This window comes from Numida meleagris, chromosome 6 (assembly GCF_002078875.1).
Source record: "Numida meleagris isolate 19003 breed g44 Domestic line chromosome 6, NumMel1.0, whole genome shotgun sequence".
NCBI classification, from domain to species: Eukaryota; Metazoa; Chordata; class Aves; order Galliformes; family Numididae; genus Numida; species Numida meleagris.
The window spans coordinates 25,180,817-25,193,149 of NC_034414.1; the positions used below are offsets into that span (position 1 = coordinate 25,180,817).

Consider the following 12,333-nt stretch of genomic DNA (forward strand, 5'->3'; position numbering starts at 1 on the left):
CTCTGTTCCTTGACTCAGTCATCCAGGACCAGCAGCATTTCTCAGCAAGACAGTGTCCTCTTACCTGTGTGCAAACTGTGTTTAACATTGAGGGAAATGAGTAGTCAGCATTTGTGTCTCTTTATTCTGTGTTGCAAATATAAAGTATACATTTGTCCAACTTTAAATTGCATAGAAGCAGGCTTGTCATCTACTTATGTACAGTAGTCACCCAAAAAGGTAAGCTGACAAGAAGTGCTGCCCTGTTCAGAGGTAACGACAAATCAAAACCAGTTCAATTAAATGTGAATGTCACGTGATGAGACTAGCAGATGTTAGTGATGTCATGCCTAGGATCTCAGCATCAGATTGGAAAGGGTAGGCAGCTAGGAGCAGGAAGAGCAAGGCCACAGCTGCAGGAGAAAACTTGTCTGGCACGGCACTGCTGCTCAACAGTTTGAGGAGGAGTGGTCCCTGGCTCACGCTGCTGCAGAGATGCGCATACTTTGGGGAACACCATATTCCCAGCAGTAGAAAGTTCTCTTTCAGGTAAGGAGTGGGAAGGTATTGGAGGTGGAATAAGTAACACTTGCAAAAGCCCATAGCTATGTAATTATATCTGTGAAGCTGTCTCAGTGTACACCAGCCCACTGGGAAGCGAGTGGAGGATTTACCTGGGGAAAAGGGCTGATATAAGTGGAAACTTAAAATCTGTGTACAGTTAAAAATTCTGTCTGTTTAAAGGGAAAATGAAGGTGCAAAACACTTGAAGTAGAGGAGAGAAAAGATAACATGAATATCAACAAATGTGAAAAGAAAAAAGGGAAAGATAAATTGAAATTGGCATTATTTCATCTTTTGTTATTACAGTCCTCTCTTTTAAAACATAGGTATGAGGCTGCATGAAGGAACATGAAGTACTATTGCCAAATCCAAAAGAAAAAAAAAACATCTATACGTGCACACATCTAAAGCTGAGGTGGTAGACAGTCTTTGTTAAAACATGGACACCCAACAGGAAGAACAATTTATAGTATCCCTATAAATCGCTGATTCTTCACTGGGGAACTGTTGGAAGGCTTTCCATATGGATTATGTGACTAAATAATGCCAGTCTCCAGCTCAAGTCATTCCTCTAGAAAACAAAATCAGATTTTTGGTTTTTAGTTGCCCAAGTAATCTAATTTTGACAGTATGGGTTCAACTCATTCATTATGCACTGTGTGCATCTCCTTGAAAGACAATTTCAAGTAAATGGTATTTTGAAATGGTATAATCTGGGCACTATGAAATCTGTGATTGTATTAACAGTCTAAGAATTGTAGGAATTGGTGGTTGTAGTATACATCATTTAGAGTTATTTTTCTTTTTAAATAACCTGGTTTGGACAATGTATTGCATCACAGTAGGAGCAATATTAGCATTATTTCCTCCTGTACTGTCATTTAAAAAAACCATTACTATGAGGTTTTTAAAAGCATCTACAAGATCAGATACACACAGAAAAGCTTCTAAAGGTCAAAGATTGATGGTGACTGTGTTGACAAAAGTTTGCTTACCTTTATTTCCACTTGAGGGAGGTAAGAGCACGTATAAAAAGCATGTTGCTAACGCAGATTCTTAAAAGTTCCTAGCCAGTTCTTTTAGGGCCTGTTTGGTCTGCAGATCCATGTTCTGTCTTGTTAGAAGACACTGCATCTGTACACCCTGAGCTACCTGCTGTCATAAACTAACAAAGTATGCGTAGGAGATAATCACTACATGCTCATTCTACTCTTACAGTTGCCCTTCAGCACCCCATTACTGGTCACTCTTAGAGATAAGATACTGGGCTGTAGTTCAGTGGAGCTTTTTCCCTGTTCTTCTTGTATATATAAGTACATTGACTTAACTATTAATTGAAAACATCTATGTTGTCCAAAGCGTTAGACTGATGAACTTGTATTTTATGAATAAATTAGAAGAGAGCTGCATGCAAGACCACCTGTAGCACTGGTGAGTAGTAGAAACTATAGTTCCAACTTTGCCCTGCTCTCTCTTTACTTTTCAATGTCTTACCTAGTTTTATCACTATTTGCTTTTCTAAATTCATGAATTAAGTTGAAGCAAATGCTGCGTATGTGAAGAACAACGGTAGCTCAAAGCGAGCTCAGTAGGGATCCTACTTGCTTCTCCCTGGAATCCTAGGGTTATTATGTATAGATGAGCTGCTGTTAATCCAGCTAGCCAAGATTAGGTCTGTTTATTCTTGACAAGCATGTTGCAGAGGTGGCCTGCCTGAGACATAACCAGAAGCATTAGCCTCTGCAAGGGGAAAGGACAAGTACCCTAATTTCCTGTTTACTCTGCCTCATCTAACCTGGCTGTAGCAGTTCCAGGACATACGGTAGGACAGGCAATGGGCTAAACGCATGAATAATACTATGCTGACCACTTGTAACTTCACAACATGGATTTGGAATTTCTTCCATGCTATGCAGCTCACTGCTAAAAGGATCATCATCACCAGTCAGATCTGGAAATGAGAGTATATAAAACTACTCATTCTAAAGCCGAAGGTCTAAGACTAGAGGAAACTGGGAACAAATATGAAGCCAGATAAGCACAGCATTAAACCTGAACTGAAAAAGCACTTCACTGACAAAGGATGGATTCAGAATCTTCACTCTGCTATTCTGTACCACATATCAGCAGCATCCAGCCCTCAATGACACAGAGGACATGATGTCTGTCTTCAAAGCAATCTCTATCCTGATAACCCACATCTTCAGACTGTGTGCCTGCAGCCAGTCCCTCCATGTGAAGTTTGTACTGGAGCATCTCCTCCCACAGAAGAGGACAAGATGGGAGTCTATAACCAACATCTCAGCATACAACTTGATTACAGGTAAAGGCAGCATGTAGTTTGCTGTCATAAGTTGGTAGTGCACAATACAGGAGTGGGACAGGGACAAGTTGTTTCTGAGACTGTTCAGGCTTAAACGAAATGATTTACTTTTCCAGGCTCCAGGCTTTAACCAGTAAACATCTGTTTAGACCCTAAATAACAGAAAAAAGCTCTAGAAATAATCTTTCTTCAAAAAACAACTACCTTAACCAGCAACTCTGTGTGTTTGAAAGGTTAAAGAGAATGACAGTCTGCTCGGGTTTGTGAAGCCAAGTCATAGTTCTAGCTTTCTCAAGTGGCTAAGCTATTCTGCCTGGCTGAGAAAGGCATTGTAAGGTGATGTCTGTATTAAGCGGGTTGTCTTCACTCTGCTCCTCCCTTGCATTACTGTGTTTCTACCTCAGAGGAGTATATATGAAAACTGAAACCAGCTACAGCCTACCAAATGCTACAGTTACCCTAGAACATCAGCTTAATGCTAATCAACATAGCACAGGAAATTACTGCCATGTATCAAAGTACTTACAAAAATGAAGTCCATCCCAAATAAAGTCCATTAAAAGATGAAGACAGTCCATTTCCCATCACCCCCTGTCAGCTCACTCTTTCTTGGAAAGCCGCCTGCCCTTTCCACACCAGGAGCTGTGAAGAACACAACACCATGAGGCAAGCAGCACATTTTCCTTGTTATTCAAGGAGATACCATCAGTTTCACCAGCTATTTTTTTCAATCGTAAATTTGTTTTCCTCTTCATTGCTTGTTTACAAAACATGCTCAGAGGGATCCTGGATTTTTTTTCATCCTTCTTGCTGCTTCCAATTTAAGCAGTAGCTTCATGATTTTCAGGGGGGCTGCTATTAAACAGATGAAAATGTGGCTGCTATTTATTTACTTTCCTGTCACTACTTGAGCATCATTAGGCAAGTCATCAGGACAGTAAAAAGCTCAAGGAAATATAGCAGTCTTCTCAAGTTGGTCGCTGCTGGCACAGCATGCATTTTTGGTTTCTTAGGTCAGAAAGAAGAGCAACCTGTGTTGGTCATTATTTCCATCCAAACACTGTGGTTGGATGATAGGTCTGTTTCTTTTCACCTGAGCAGATTGAAAAAGAGGTCATTTGTTAGGTATTGTATGCTGAATCAGAGCAGCAATGCCTTTGTTCTCTACGACTAAGCTGGTCCAGTGGAACACATTCAGTGGGCAGACGTAGAAATGCAACTGTCTGTAATGATCTGGGGATCTGGCAGGTAGAAGGAGGAAGCAGATCATTGCTGATGTTGAAACATCACCCCTCTAAAGGAACTTACATGGAGGAAGTAAGTGAAATAGGAAGTAGTTCAAGTCTGCCCTTCCAGAAACACTCACATTCTCTGATCTTTGGATGAATCTTTTCTGTTATACTGGTGTAACACTCAGGTCATCTGACAAAGACAGACCAGAGTCCCTCTCTCTTGCTGCCTTCTCTGTTTTATAAAAAGGTTTCTCATCTGTATGCAAACTGGAGCTCCTTAGCACAGCTGCTCTGACCCCTGTCAAAACTGATGGTGGGTGATCGGTGCCATAGCACAGGTCATCATATGCATAATTTACATTACCACAGGGGAAAGTCTGGAGTTTCACCAGTTCGATCCCACCAATATCTAAGTGAGGGCAGTTGCTCCGACTTGGAGATGCTGGAGATGCCCGAGAACTAGGAGAAGAACTGCAATTTCCATCAAAGCCTGAATCTTCTCGCTCTGGAGTTGCTTTCAGCTTGGAGGTGGGGCTCAAGTGACAGATATTCTCTAGCACCCATGATCCATAGGTTGGATTCCAAAGGTTTTTAGTTTTGTTTTTTAGTCTGTGGGTTGGTGGATTGCTGAGTTCTAACTTCTGGTTCAAATTCTGAATCCGGGACACGCTGTTGAAATCGGTGAGGCATGGCAGGCTGGGCCCTCGAGCAGTCCGGTTGCTGAGGTTCTCCACCAGTAGCTCTTGTGGACATTGTAGAAGTTTGTGCCCAGTACGGTGGGAATCCAGGATTTTAGGTGTCATCTGAGGTGTGAGAGAAGGGCTCACCAACAGGGGCATTATCCCACTGGAAATGTTCGGACGCACGACTGTGTTCCCCTCATCCTCTGGTGTTGGGCTACACTCCACGGGCAGCTCTGTGTTGATCACATCAGGGTCCTAGAAGAAAGGATTGCACAGAAATCTGTTACACCCTGAGAGCCTCCAGGGTGACTGTCACACCTGCATTTTCAGAGAAATAACTATGACAGTTATAAAAGCTTTTGGCAGAGGCTGGCATTAGGTTTGAGCACTATTCCTGCTCCTCATACGAGGTGCCATAAGCCATCTGGGTACCGCATGCTGTTACGACTTGCAAAAGTGTTGTCTCATTTATGTGCTTCCTTTGAACAGTGGCTGTGCTTTACTGAAATCAGCATTTGAGCTGGGGGTCTCCAGTATATAATTTGCCTCTCAGGCGGGTTGGATCCACACCTCTAGCTGTAAAATTATACCAGATGGTGAACTTGCTATGCCATCTTCCCCCACCCCCCCATTACCAGTTCAGCCATGGCTTTCAACCAGCACTAGGCAAGGTCAAAGTATGGACCTTAACAGACACTAAATACCTTTCCATCACAAAATGGAGGACATTTTGCTACTGAACAAGCAGAGAACTGGAAGCAGCCACTTGCACAGGAACAGTATCATCTCATTTAGTTGGGCTGAAGATAGGAGAGCTAAGGTGGGTAGATGAAAACACAGATGAAATGAACAGTTGAGCCAGTAGCACCACTGGAAAGTAAATCAGTGTGTGAGAAGCCTTAATCTTGTTTGGGGCACTAATGGTAGTGCATTTGGATGGCTGGCATTCTGGGGATTTTCATCCACATAGCTACTACAGGCCTATACCTGTGTGCAATACTTGATTCTTTCCAGGATGGTAGAGAAGTTTGGCCGGTATTCTGGGCTGTGCTGCCAGCACTGCGTCATGATGCGGTACCTTAAAATGAAAAAGCATCCATTAAGAAAGATAGTTGTGAAAGATATGTTTCAATGTGACGTGAGCTTGGGTCCAGAAGAACTGTGCTCAGTACACAGCTCAAAAGGAGGAGAGCAAAAGTAGACATGTCATTTCTGCATCCTTGGATCCCAAGTCATTAGGGGATCGCTTAAAACAGACCACTATAGGATTTGCGTTCTAACTTATGTACAAGAGGCAGTGGCTAAAGAGATGTTCAATAATTCTGGGATGACAGCTGGTACAATCAACATTCCCTAACTGAAGGTGTCTGGTTGCCTTTGCCCAATCCTTTTGATAACCACTGTTCCATAGCTTGAGAGCGTGAGGAAATACTTACACAGGCCCTGGACAGTTCTTTGGCGGGTCCATTCTCCCTCCGCTGGTGACAAATTCCAGCACTTCCTGATTAGTTTTGCAAGGATAGGGCATGTAGCCTAGAGAGAAAATCTCCCAGAGAAGAACACCAAAGGACCTGTGTCAGAAACCAGATGACAGTGCTGATTAGGTTTCATTTGCACTCCACAAACCTGGAACAAAGTTGGGTAGGTAAAAACACAGCAATAACCATTTGAACCTGCAGGCCAACTACAGAAGTGTACAATTAGCATGGTTATGAGCTAACTTTGATTTAGAAAAAACAACAACAAAACAATCAATCAAACCCCTTCTTCAAGCTCCCAAAGTAGCTTTGCAGAGGTCTCAAAATATTTGAATAACTGAATTTGTTCTTTCTGCTGCATTTGTTATTTCTAGAATAAAAAATGCCAGAGCACTCTTTGCTATGCATGGTCTAACTGAAAACAAGAACTGTTACGTTTGGCTTGGAGATTCCTACCTTACTTTGAAAGACTCGAGATACTTGAGTCACTGTTTGGCAAGAGGATGCTCAAGAACAAAAACAATTTAGAGACCTTCACTAAAAGTGAAAAAGTAAATATTGTTGCCTTTATGTCATTATACGGTTGCTCTGTTTTCTTTACAGCTACAGGTCAGTTAAACAGTGCCACTGAAAACAACTTACAATGTAGACCCGGGGAAATCAAGGGGATCTGCAAAGGCTTCAGTAGGGTCAGAATTTCAAGAGTCGCTGTTTGCTGCAAAGGTGGATGAAATTTCCAGTACATACACATTATTTACGATAGCCTGTTACAGGAACCATAGCACTTTCCTTCAAAATATTTAGTACTGACTGCTTACAGTTATGTTCTGATACACAATCCGTTGTCTTCTGGCATCATTAACAGCTTCGGGAAACTGGGTCAGTGTACTATTTAAGGTAATATCTCAGTTTGCTTATTGAAGAGTCTACTATATATAGGAAGAGAGGAGTTCTTAAGCAGCTGGAAAGCTTCTATTCCCCAGCACTTTTGCATGAATGTGTCATTGTTGAGGGGGTGCTTACTTTAAGGAAAAATCAGGCTACATGAAGAATCAGTGTATAAATATTGTTTCCTCAGCAACCAGCAAGGACTTCTGCTTAAATCTGCTTTTATATACAAAAGAAAAAAAAATGATACAGGAGTAATCCTGCATGGTATAGAGTCATTTACAAAGCATATGAACAGGCCTTGTCACCAGTAAGCACTGAGTGGCAGATACTAAGAGCTGAAGGAGGTGTCTGAGTTTTTGACTGAGACTTCTTAGGATTCTAAACTGTCTTCTCATTTCTTGGTTACCCTTGTATGACACTGCATTTATCTATGGCTATTTGTTATGCCCTCCATTTGCATGAGATTTTTAAATTTTCACTCAGAATTTCTTAGTCATACTTCTAACAATGCAGAGGGAAATATCTACTTTTTTTTTCTTTTTCTTTTTAGGACATCGGAGATTGATATCTTTAGGGGTTCCTGCTGAGTAGACTTTTTTTTTTCTTGAGCAGTAAATGTCATTTATTACTGAGCAGCAGAGGTTATCAATAGACATTTATTACCAGGTATCAGTCTTGGAGGTAAAAATGCCTTCTAGAAAAGCTTCTGGTGGCATCCACTTGACAGGAAGCATGGCTCTTCCTCCCTTGCGATAGTAACTTGCTCTGGGAAAGATTAAATATATGCAGAATGTCACACAGCCTCAAAGGGCTAAGATGTGTAAAAGATCCTATCACCACAGCAACAGGAACTGGAGAGAGTGCATGCAGTACTGGGGGCCAAATAAGAAAAAGTCATCAACATGAATTGTACCATCTGAGCAGTATTTTATACCATGTTAGCAACTGAGATGGAAAATGACGATGTAGGTGCACAGCTGAAGAAATCAAATGTGCTGAAGTTGTGCATGAGGCATTGATACAGAAAATGTTCTTGACCTCACACATTTAGAATTATGAATATTTTTAAAATTCAAGATTATTTGTGGTCAACTAGCTAATAAATTTGCCTGAGTTTGGCTTAGCATCCATGTGTGTTTGCAGTGTTCTCTAGGGCCCGGTCTGGAATGACGCAATTTAAGTGTATTTGCTACTAGGCATAGATGTGTTAATTTAAAGTCTGTTTACTCCAGTTAGTTAACTGGAAATCAAATTCAGAAACGTAATAAGACAGTTCAGCTGCTTCAAATTAGATGAGGCAGTTCAGATCATTTAAATGGATACAGATTACTGAGTAATTCATAGGACTGAAATGGCCTTTCACTTACCTGTAGATATCTCTGGCCATCCCAAAGTCACCGATTTTGGCTATTCGACCTGCTCCAGTGCAGGTCAAAAGGCAATTCCTTGCAGCTATATCTCTTTAAAAAAAAAAAAAAAGTACATGAGAGAAAACATCTTTGCAGTGAAGGTAACAGAACACTGGAATAGGCTGCCCAGAGAGACTGTGGAGTCTCCTCTGGAGACGTTCAGAACCTGCCCGGATGATCCTGGGCAATGTGCTGTAGGTGACCCTGCTTGAAGCAGGAGGGTTGGACTGGATGATCCCATACAATCCCTTCCAACCTCAGCCATTCTGTGAATCAGTGTAGTTCTGAACTCTTAACTAGCTAAAGGAATAAAGAAAGAATGTTACATGCAGCCCTGCAAGTCTTAGCTGAGTCATCTTAACACAAATGAGGATAACCTCAGTGAAAACAAGAACTAATGCTATTACACAATCATTTTCATTAACCACAATTATTAAACTGCATTTACATTACATTTTCTACTCAGTGTACTCTGAACATTACCCACTACCATCTTCTTTCATTAAGGCAGAAAACAGGGTCAGTCTCAGACGAGGTACAGATCCAACTGCTTTTGCTTCAACCACATTATGACATTATGTTCCTTTTTTTTTAAAAAAAAAAAAAAAAAGTGTTTTTTCAATGGCATCAGCATCTCTATCAGCGACACAGATGTGATACTATTGGAAAGTCTTAGTAAACTGCTTGAAAAGTCAACGTAGGACCAGATTCAGTAAACTGTTCCTTTGTTGCTTCTGGCAGTCTCCCATGAACCAAGCAAAGCTACATATGGGAGCAGCCATTTGCTGGATCCAGGTTTAGATTGTGACAAATGGTGGGGATGACTGCGTGGCCAATACTGAAGGGCTTGTATTCATTTTAAATATGTGTTCTGAAAAGGGACTTATTAAAAATCATAGCTCTGTGGGGGTCCTGTTGACTGCCAAGAAAAATGAGCTCCTTGAACAACTCATGTGTTTCTTTCTTTCCACTGCCAGCCCTGAAAATTCCCACAGGATCTGGAATTCAAGCTTAGCTTCTTGTTTTTCTCCCATTATCATCTGTGACTCTCACATGACAAGACTAGGCCTTAGCGACATCTCTACAACATGATCCTTCCTGCCAGGACACCATTCACCTGTACTGATAACCTTCTCTGGATTCCACATCTATAACTCTAAACAATACTGATGTCACTAACAAATGCTAACATAAGACCTACATGAAATGGCTTTTATGCAGATTCACTGAATCATTGGCTAAAACAAAACGAGTCCATTCCCAGGTTGCTTATACAAGAGATCTAACAGTGTAAAAACTGAGCCAGAGAGTTTTTCAAAAAATGATGTGCTATTGTTGAAAGAGACAAACACTGGTTTCTTCCATTTCTCCTGAAATGGAGACTTGTCTTGAGCAGTAGCAGTTGGCCTGTCCATTTGCTGACACAGATTTTAGGCACCTTATGTGATGGCAGCCGGCTTCAGTGATATATCGTAAGAAAATCAGGGAACTTCTACCTGAGAGAAGAAATGAAAACTGGTTTTATAAAAAATACTTGTGGAGAGCATCGCTGTGAGATTTCATTGGAATTCTTGCAGCACAAAGCAAAAATCGATCCTTATCATAAATTCATTAGACCGAGGTGGGAGAAGGATGAAGGATCCTGCTATCACGTTGATTTTTTTTTAATGATGCTGTATTGACTAATTCTGATGTTGCCGATCAGAATACTGATTCTCTTCTGTACTTATTTGGCATTCTAAAAGCTAAAATTTTCTGCATGTTCTCACTGCTATTAAAAATATATATATTTATTATGACACAAGACTAATACCTTTTTCACAGGAACTTACTGTTCCAATAAAAAGGAGATTGAAAACTGTATATTTTCTTTTCTGATACTATAACTTGTCTGATGATAGTTCTGCTGTATTTTCGCTGCCATTTGCAAAAAAAAAAAACAAAACCAAAAACAAAAACCATTTGTTTATGGAACTATAACTTTCTTTGTCCTTCTCTGGTTACTTCCTGTAATTCTTGAGGCAGATCATTCCCAAATGAAGACACACCCTAAAGTGATCCTCATAAAAGCTCTCTAGCATTGAGCCCTAAGTTCTCCAGATACCGACCCAACATTTCAGCTCCCAGGAGATGCACACGGCCCCTTCTCCCTGCAGCCTTTACTTGGGAGCCTGTCAGCACGGCAGCCCAACGCACAGCACTTTTGTCCACACAGCACACGCTGCCCTTTGCATCCAGCCAGCCCCGTGACTCACCTGAGGTGAAGGGAGGAAGAGAAATCCCCTGCCATCACCTGTTCAGTTCTGTCCAGACACAGTCCTTTTATGCTGCACTTTTCTTCACTTACAAGAATTACTACACACCCTTGCCTAGCTCTTCCTCTTTGCTCTGTACAATGTCACATGTAAGTAGGTGTGTTCGCTCCATGCTGCACATAGGCTTCGTCAGAGCCTGTGTCACCCTCTGAGGCAAAGGTCTTTCCTCTCCTTTACAGACACCCGCTGAACTCAGCATGGAGTTCATACTTAGCAACGAATTTAGTTCATGCTATGCCTGGGAACTTTATGAGCTGAAACAATTCTTTACCAGAAATAAAGGAGTCCAACATTCAACTGGAAATCTCAAAAAGCAACCTGTAATAACCTGTACCCCTTCTACAGTATTTTATTCATATTTGAAACCTAGCAACGTTTTCTTGCTGAACAAAGGAGAAGGAGGGGGACTGAACAGACAAATGATGTTCTCCTCTGGATCACAAAGCAGGTCCGCTACTGGGAAGAAATCCTTGAGTTCCAGTATTTTGCTTCCTATTATTTCTGCTCTACTCTACTGAAGCCAATGGCTCAAATGTGGGCTGTCCTGTCCTGATGGGACAGGGGCATCAGAAAATAGAGCTGTTTACAAGTTAACACAGCGTGACACTACCACCTAGTGGACTATGGGACTAATTTCAAATGTGTCTGTCTACATTGTAATCACCTGAAGATTGAAAAGGCTTGAAACCATTCACTGCAAACAGGAAGATTCCCTTCTCTGCAACAGAGCTCAACTCCTGCCAGTGACCAGAGGGATCAGCCTGGACACCTGACCACAAGTCTGTGTCGGTAGAGGAAATCTCTGGCTACCCCCTGGAGATCAGCTCTGTTTAATGCACTGCAAATAGAATCTGGGTGAGCTTCACACACTTTCAAGGAAACATATCTCAGAAGCAACTGTTTCTCCTCACCTGTGGATGAAATGATTCTCTTCCAGGTATTTACAGCCACAGGCGATATCCCTAGCTATGTTCAGCAGGTCCTGCATTGTTAGCGTGGATGGCTGATTCTGGAAAAGGATGCACAGAAAGCGGTAAGGGTAGAACAACGGAGTAGAAGAGGCAGAGGGTAATTAGAGAGGAGCAGAAGGGAAAGGGAGAGGCAAGTACCAGGTGGGGGAAAGATTGTATGAGTCAGGAGCAAAGAGGAATACAAGCAGCTCGAAGGAAAGAGTTAGAAAAGGAGAGAACTTTTATTTAAGCTATTTTTTTTCCGACTGGAGATTTTAGTTCTCCTGAGCACAGTGCAGGCTGCTGAGGGATTTATGTTCTGACCTGAATAGCGTACTAAGGGTGAGAGAAAACTGCTCCCTATTGGTATTGGACATAGCAGTGAAAAGGGATGTAAAACCAAAGCAAAACAAAGACAAGAAAGAAAGAAAGAAAGAAAGAAAGAAAGAAAGAAAGAAAGAAAGAAAGAAAGAAAGAAAGAAAGAAAGAAAGAAAGAAAGAAAGAAAGA

The 12,333-nt window shown here is 41.4% G+C and overlaps 2 protein-coding genes across 5 annotated transcripts in view; one reads left to right on the forward strand and one right to left on the reverse strand.

Annotated features, from left to right (window-relative positions):
- ITPKA (inositol-trisphosphate 3-kinase A) overlaps positions 1-10,499 on the forward strand; it is a 57,913-nt gene extending 47,414 nt beyond the window's left edge. Inside the window, exon 8 of the transcript XR_002440831.1 lies at positions 9,537-10,499. The gene's annotated coding sequence lies outside the window, so the exon portion shown is untranslated. The remainder of the gene's footprint in view (positions 1-9,536) is intronic.
- The window catches only part of LTK (leukocyte receptor tyrosine kinase), an 86,802-nt gene continuing 74,570 nt past the window's right edge, over positions 102-12,333 (reverse strand). For 3 of the 4 annotated variants that reach the window (XM_021403671.1, XM_021403672.1, XM_021403673.1), the window contains 6 exons: positions 11,786-11,883; positions 8,518-8,610; positions 7,814-7,915; positions 6,218-6,352; positions 5,769-5,859; positions 102-5,036 (listed from right to left, as the gene is read on the reverse strand). In XM_021403671.1, the coding sequence (XP_021259346.1) occupies positions 4,263-5,036; positions 5,769-5,859; positions 6,218-6,352; positions 7,814-7,915; positions 8,518-8,610; positions 11,786-11,883 (1,293 nt within the window). In that variant the 3' untranslated portion in view covers positions 102-4,262. The remainder of the gene's footprint in view (positions 5,037-5,768; positions 5,860-6,217; positions 6,353-7,813; positions 7,916-8,517; positions 8,611-11,785; positions 11,884-12,333) is intronic. The other variant, XR_002440830.1, reaches the window with a different exon arrangement.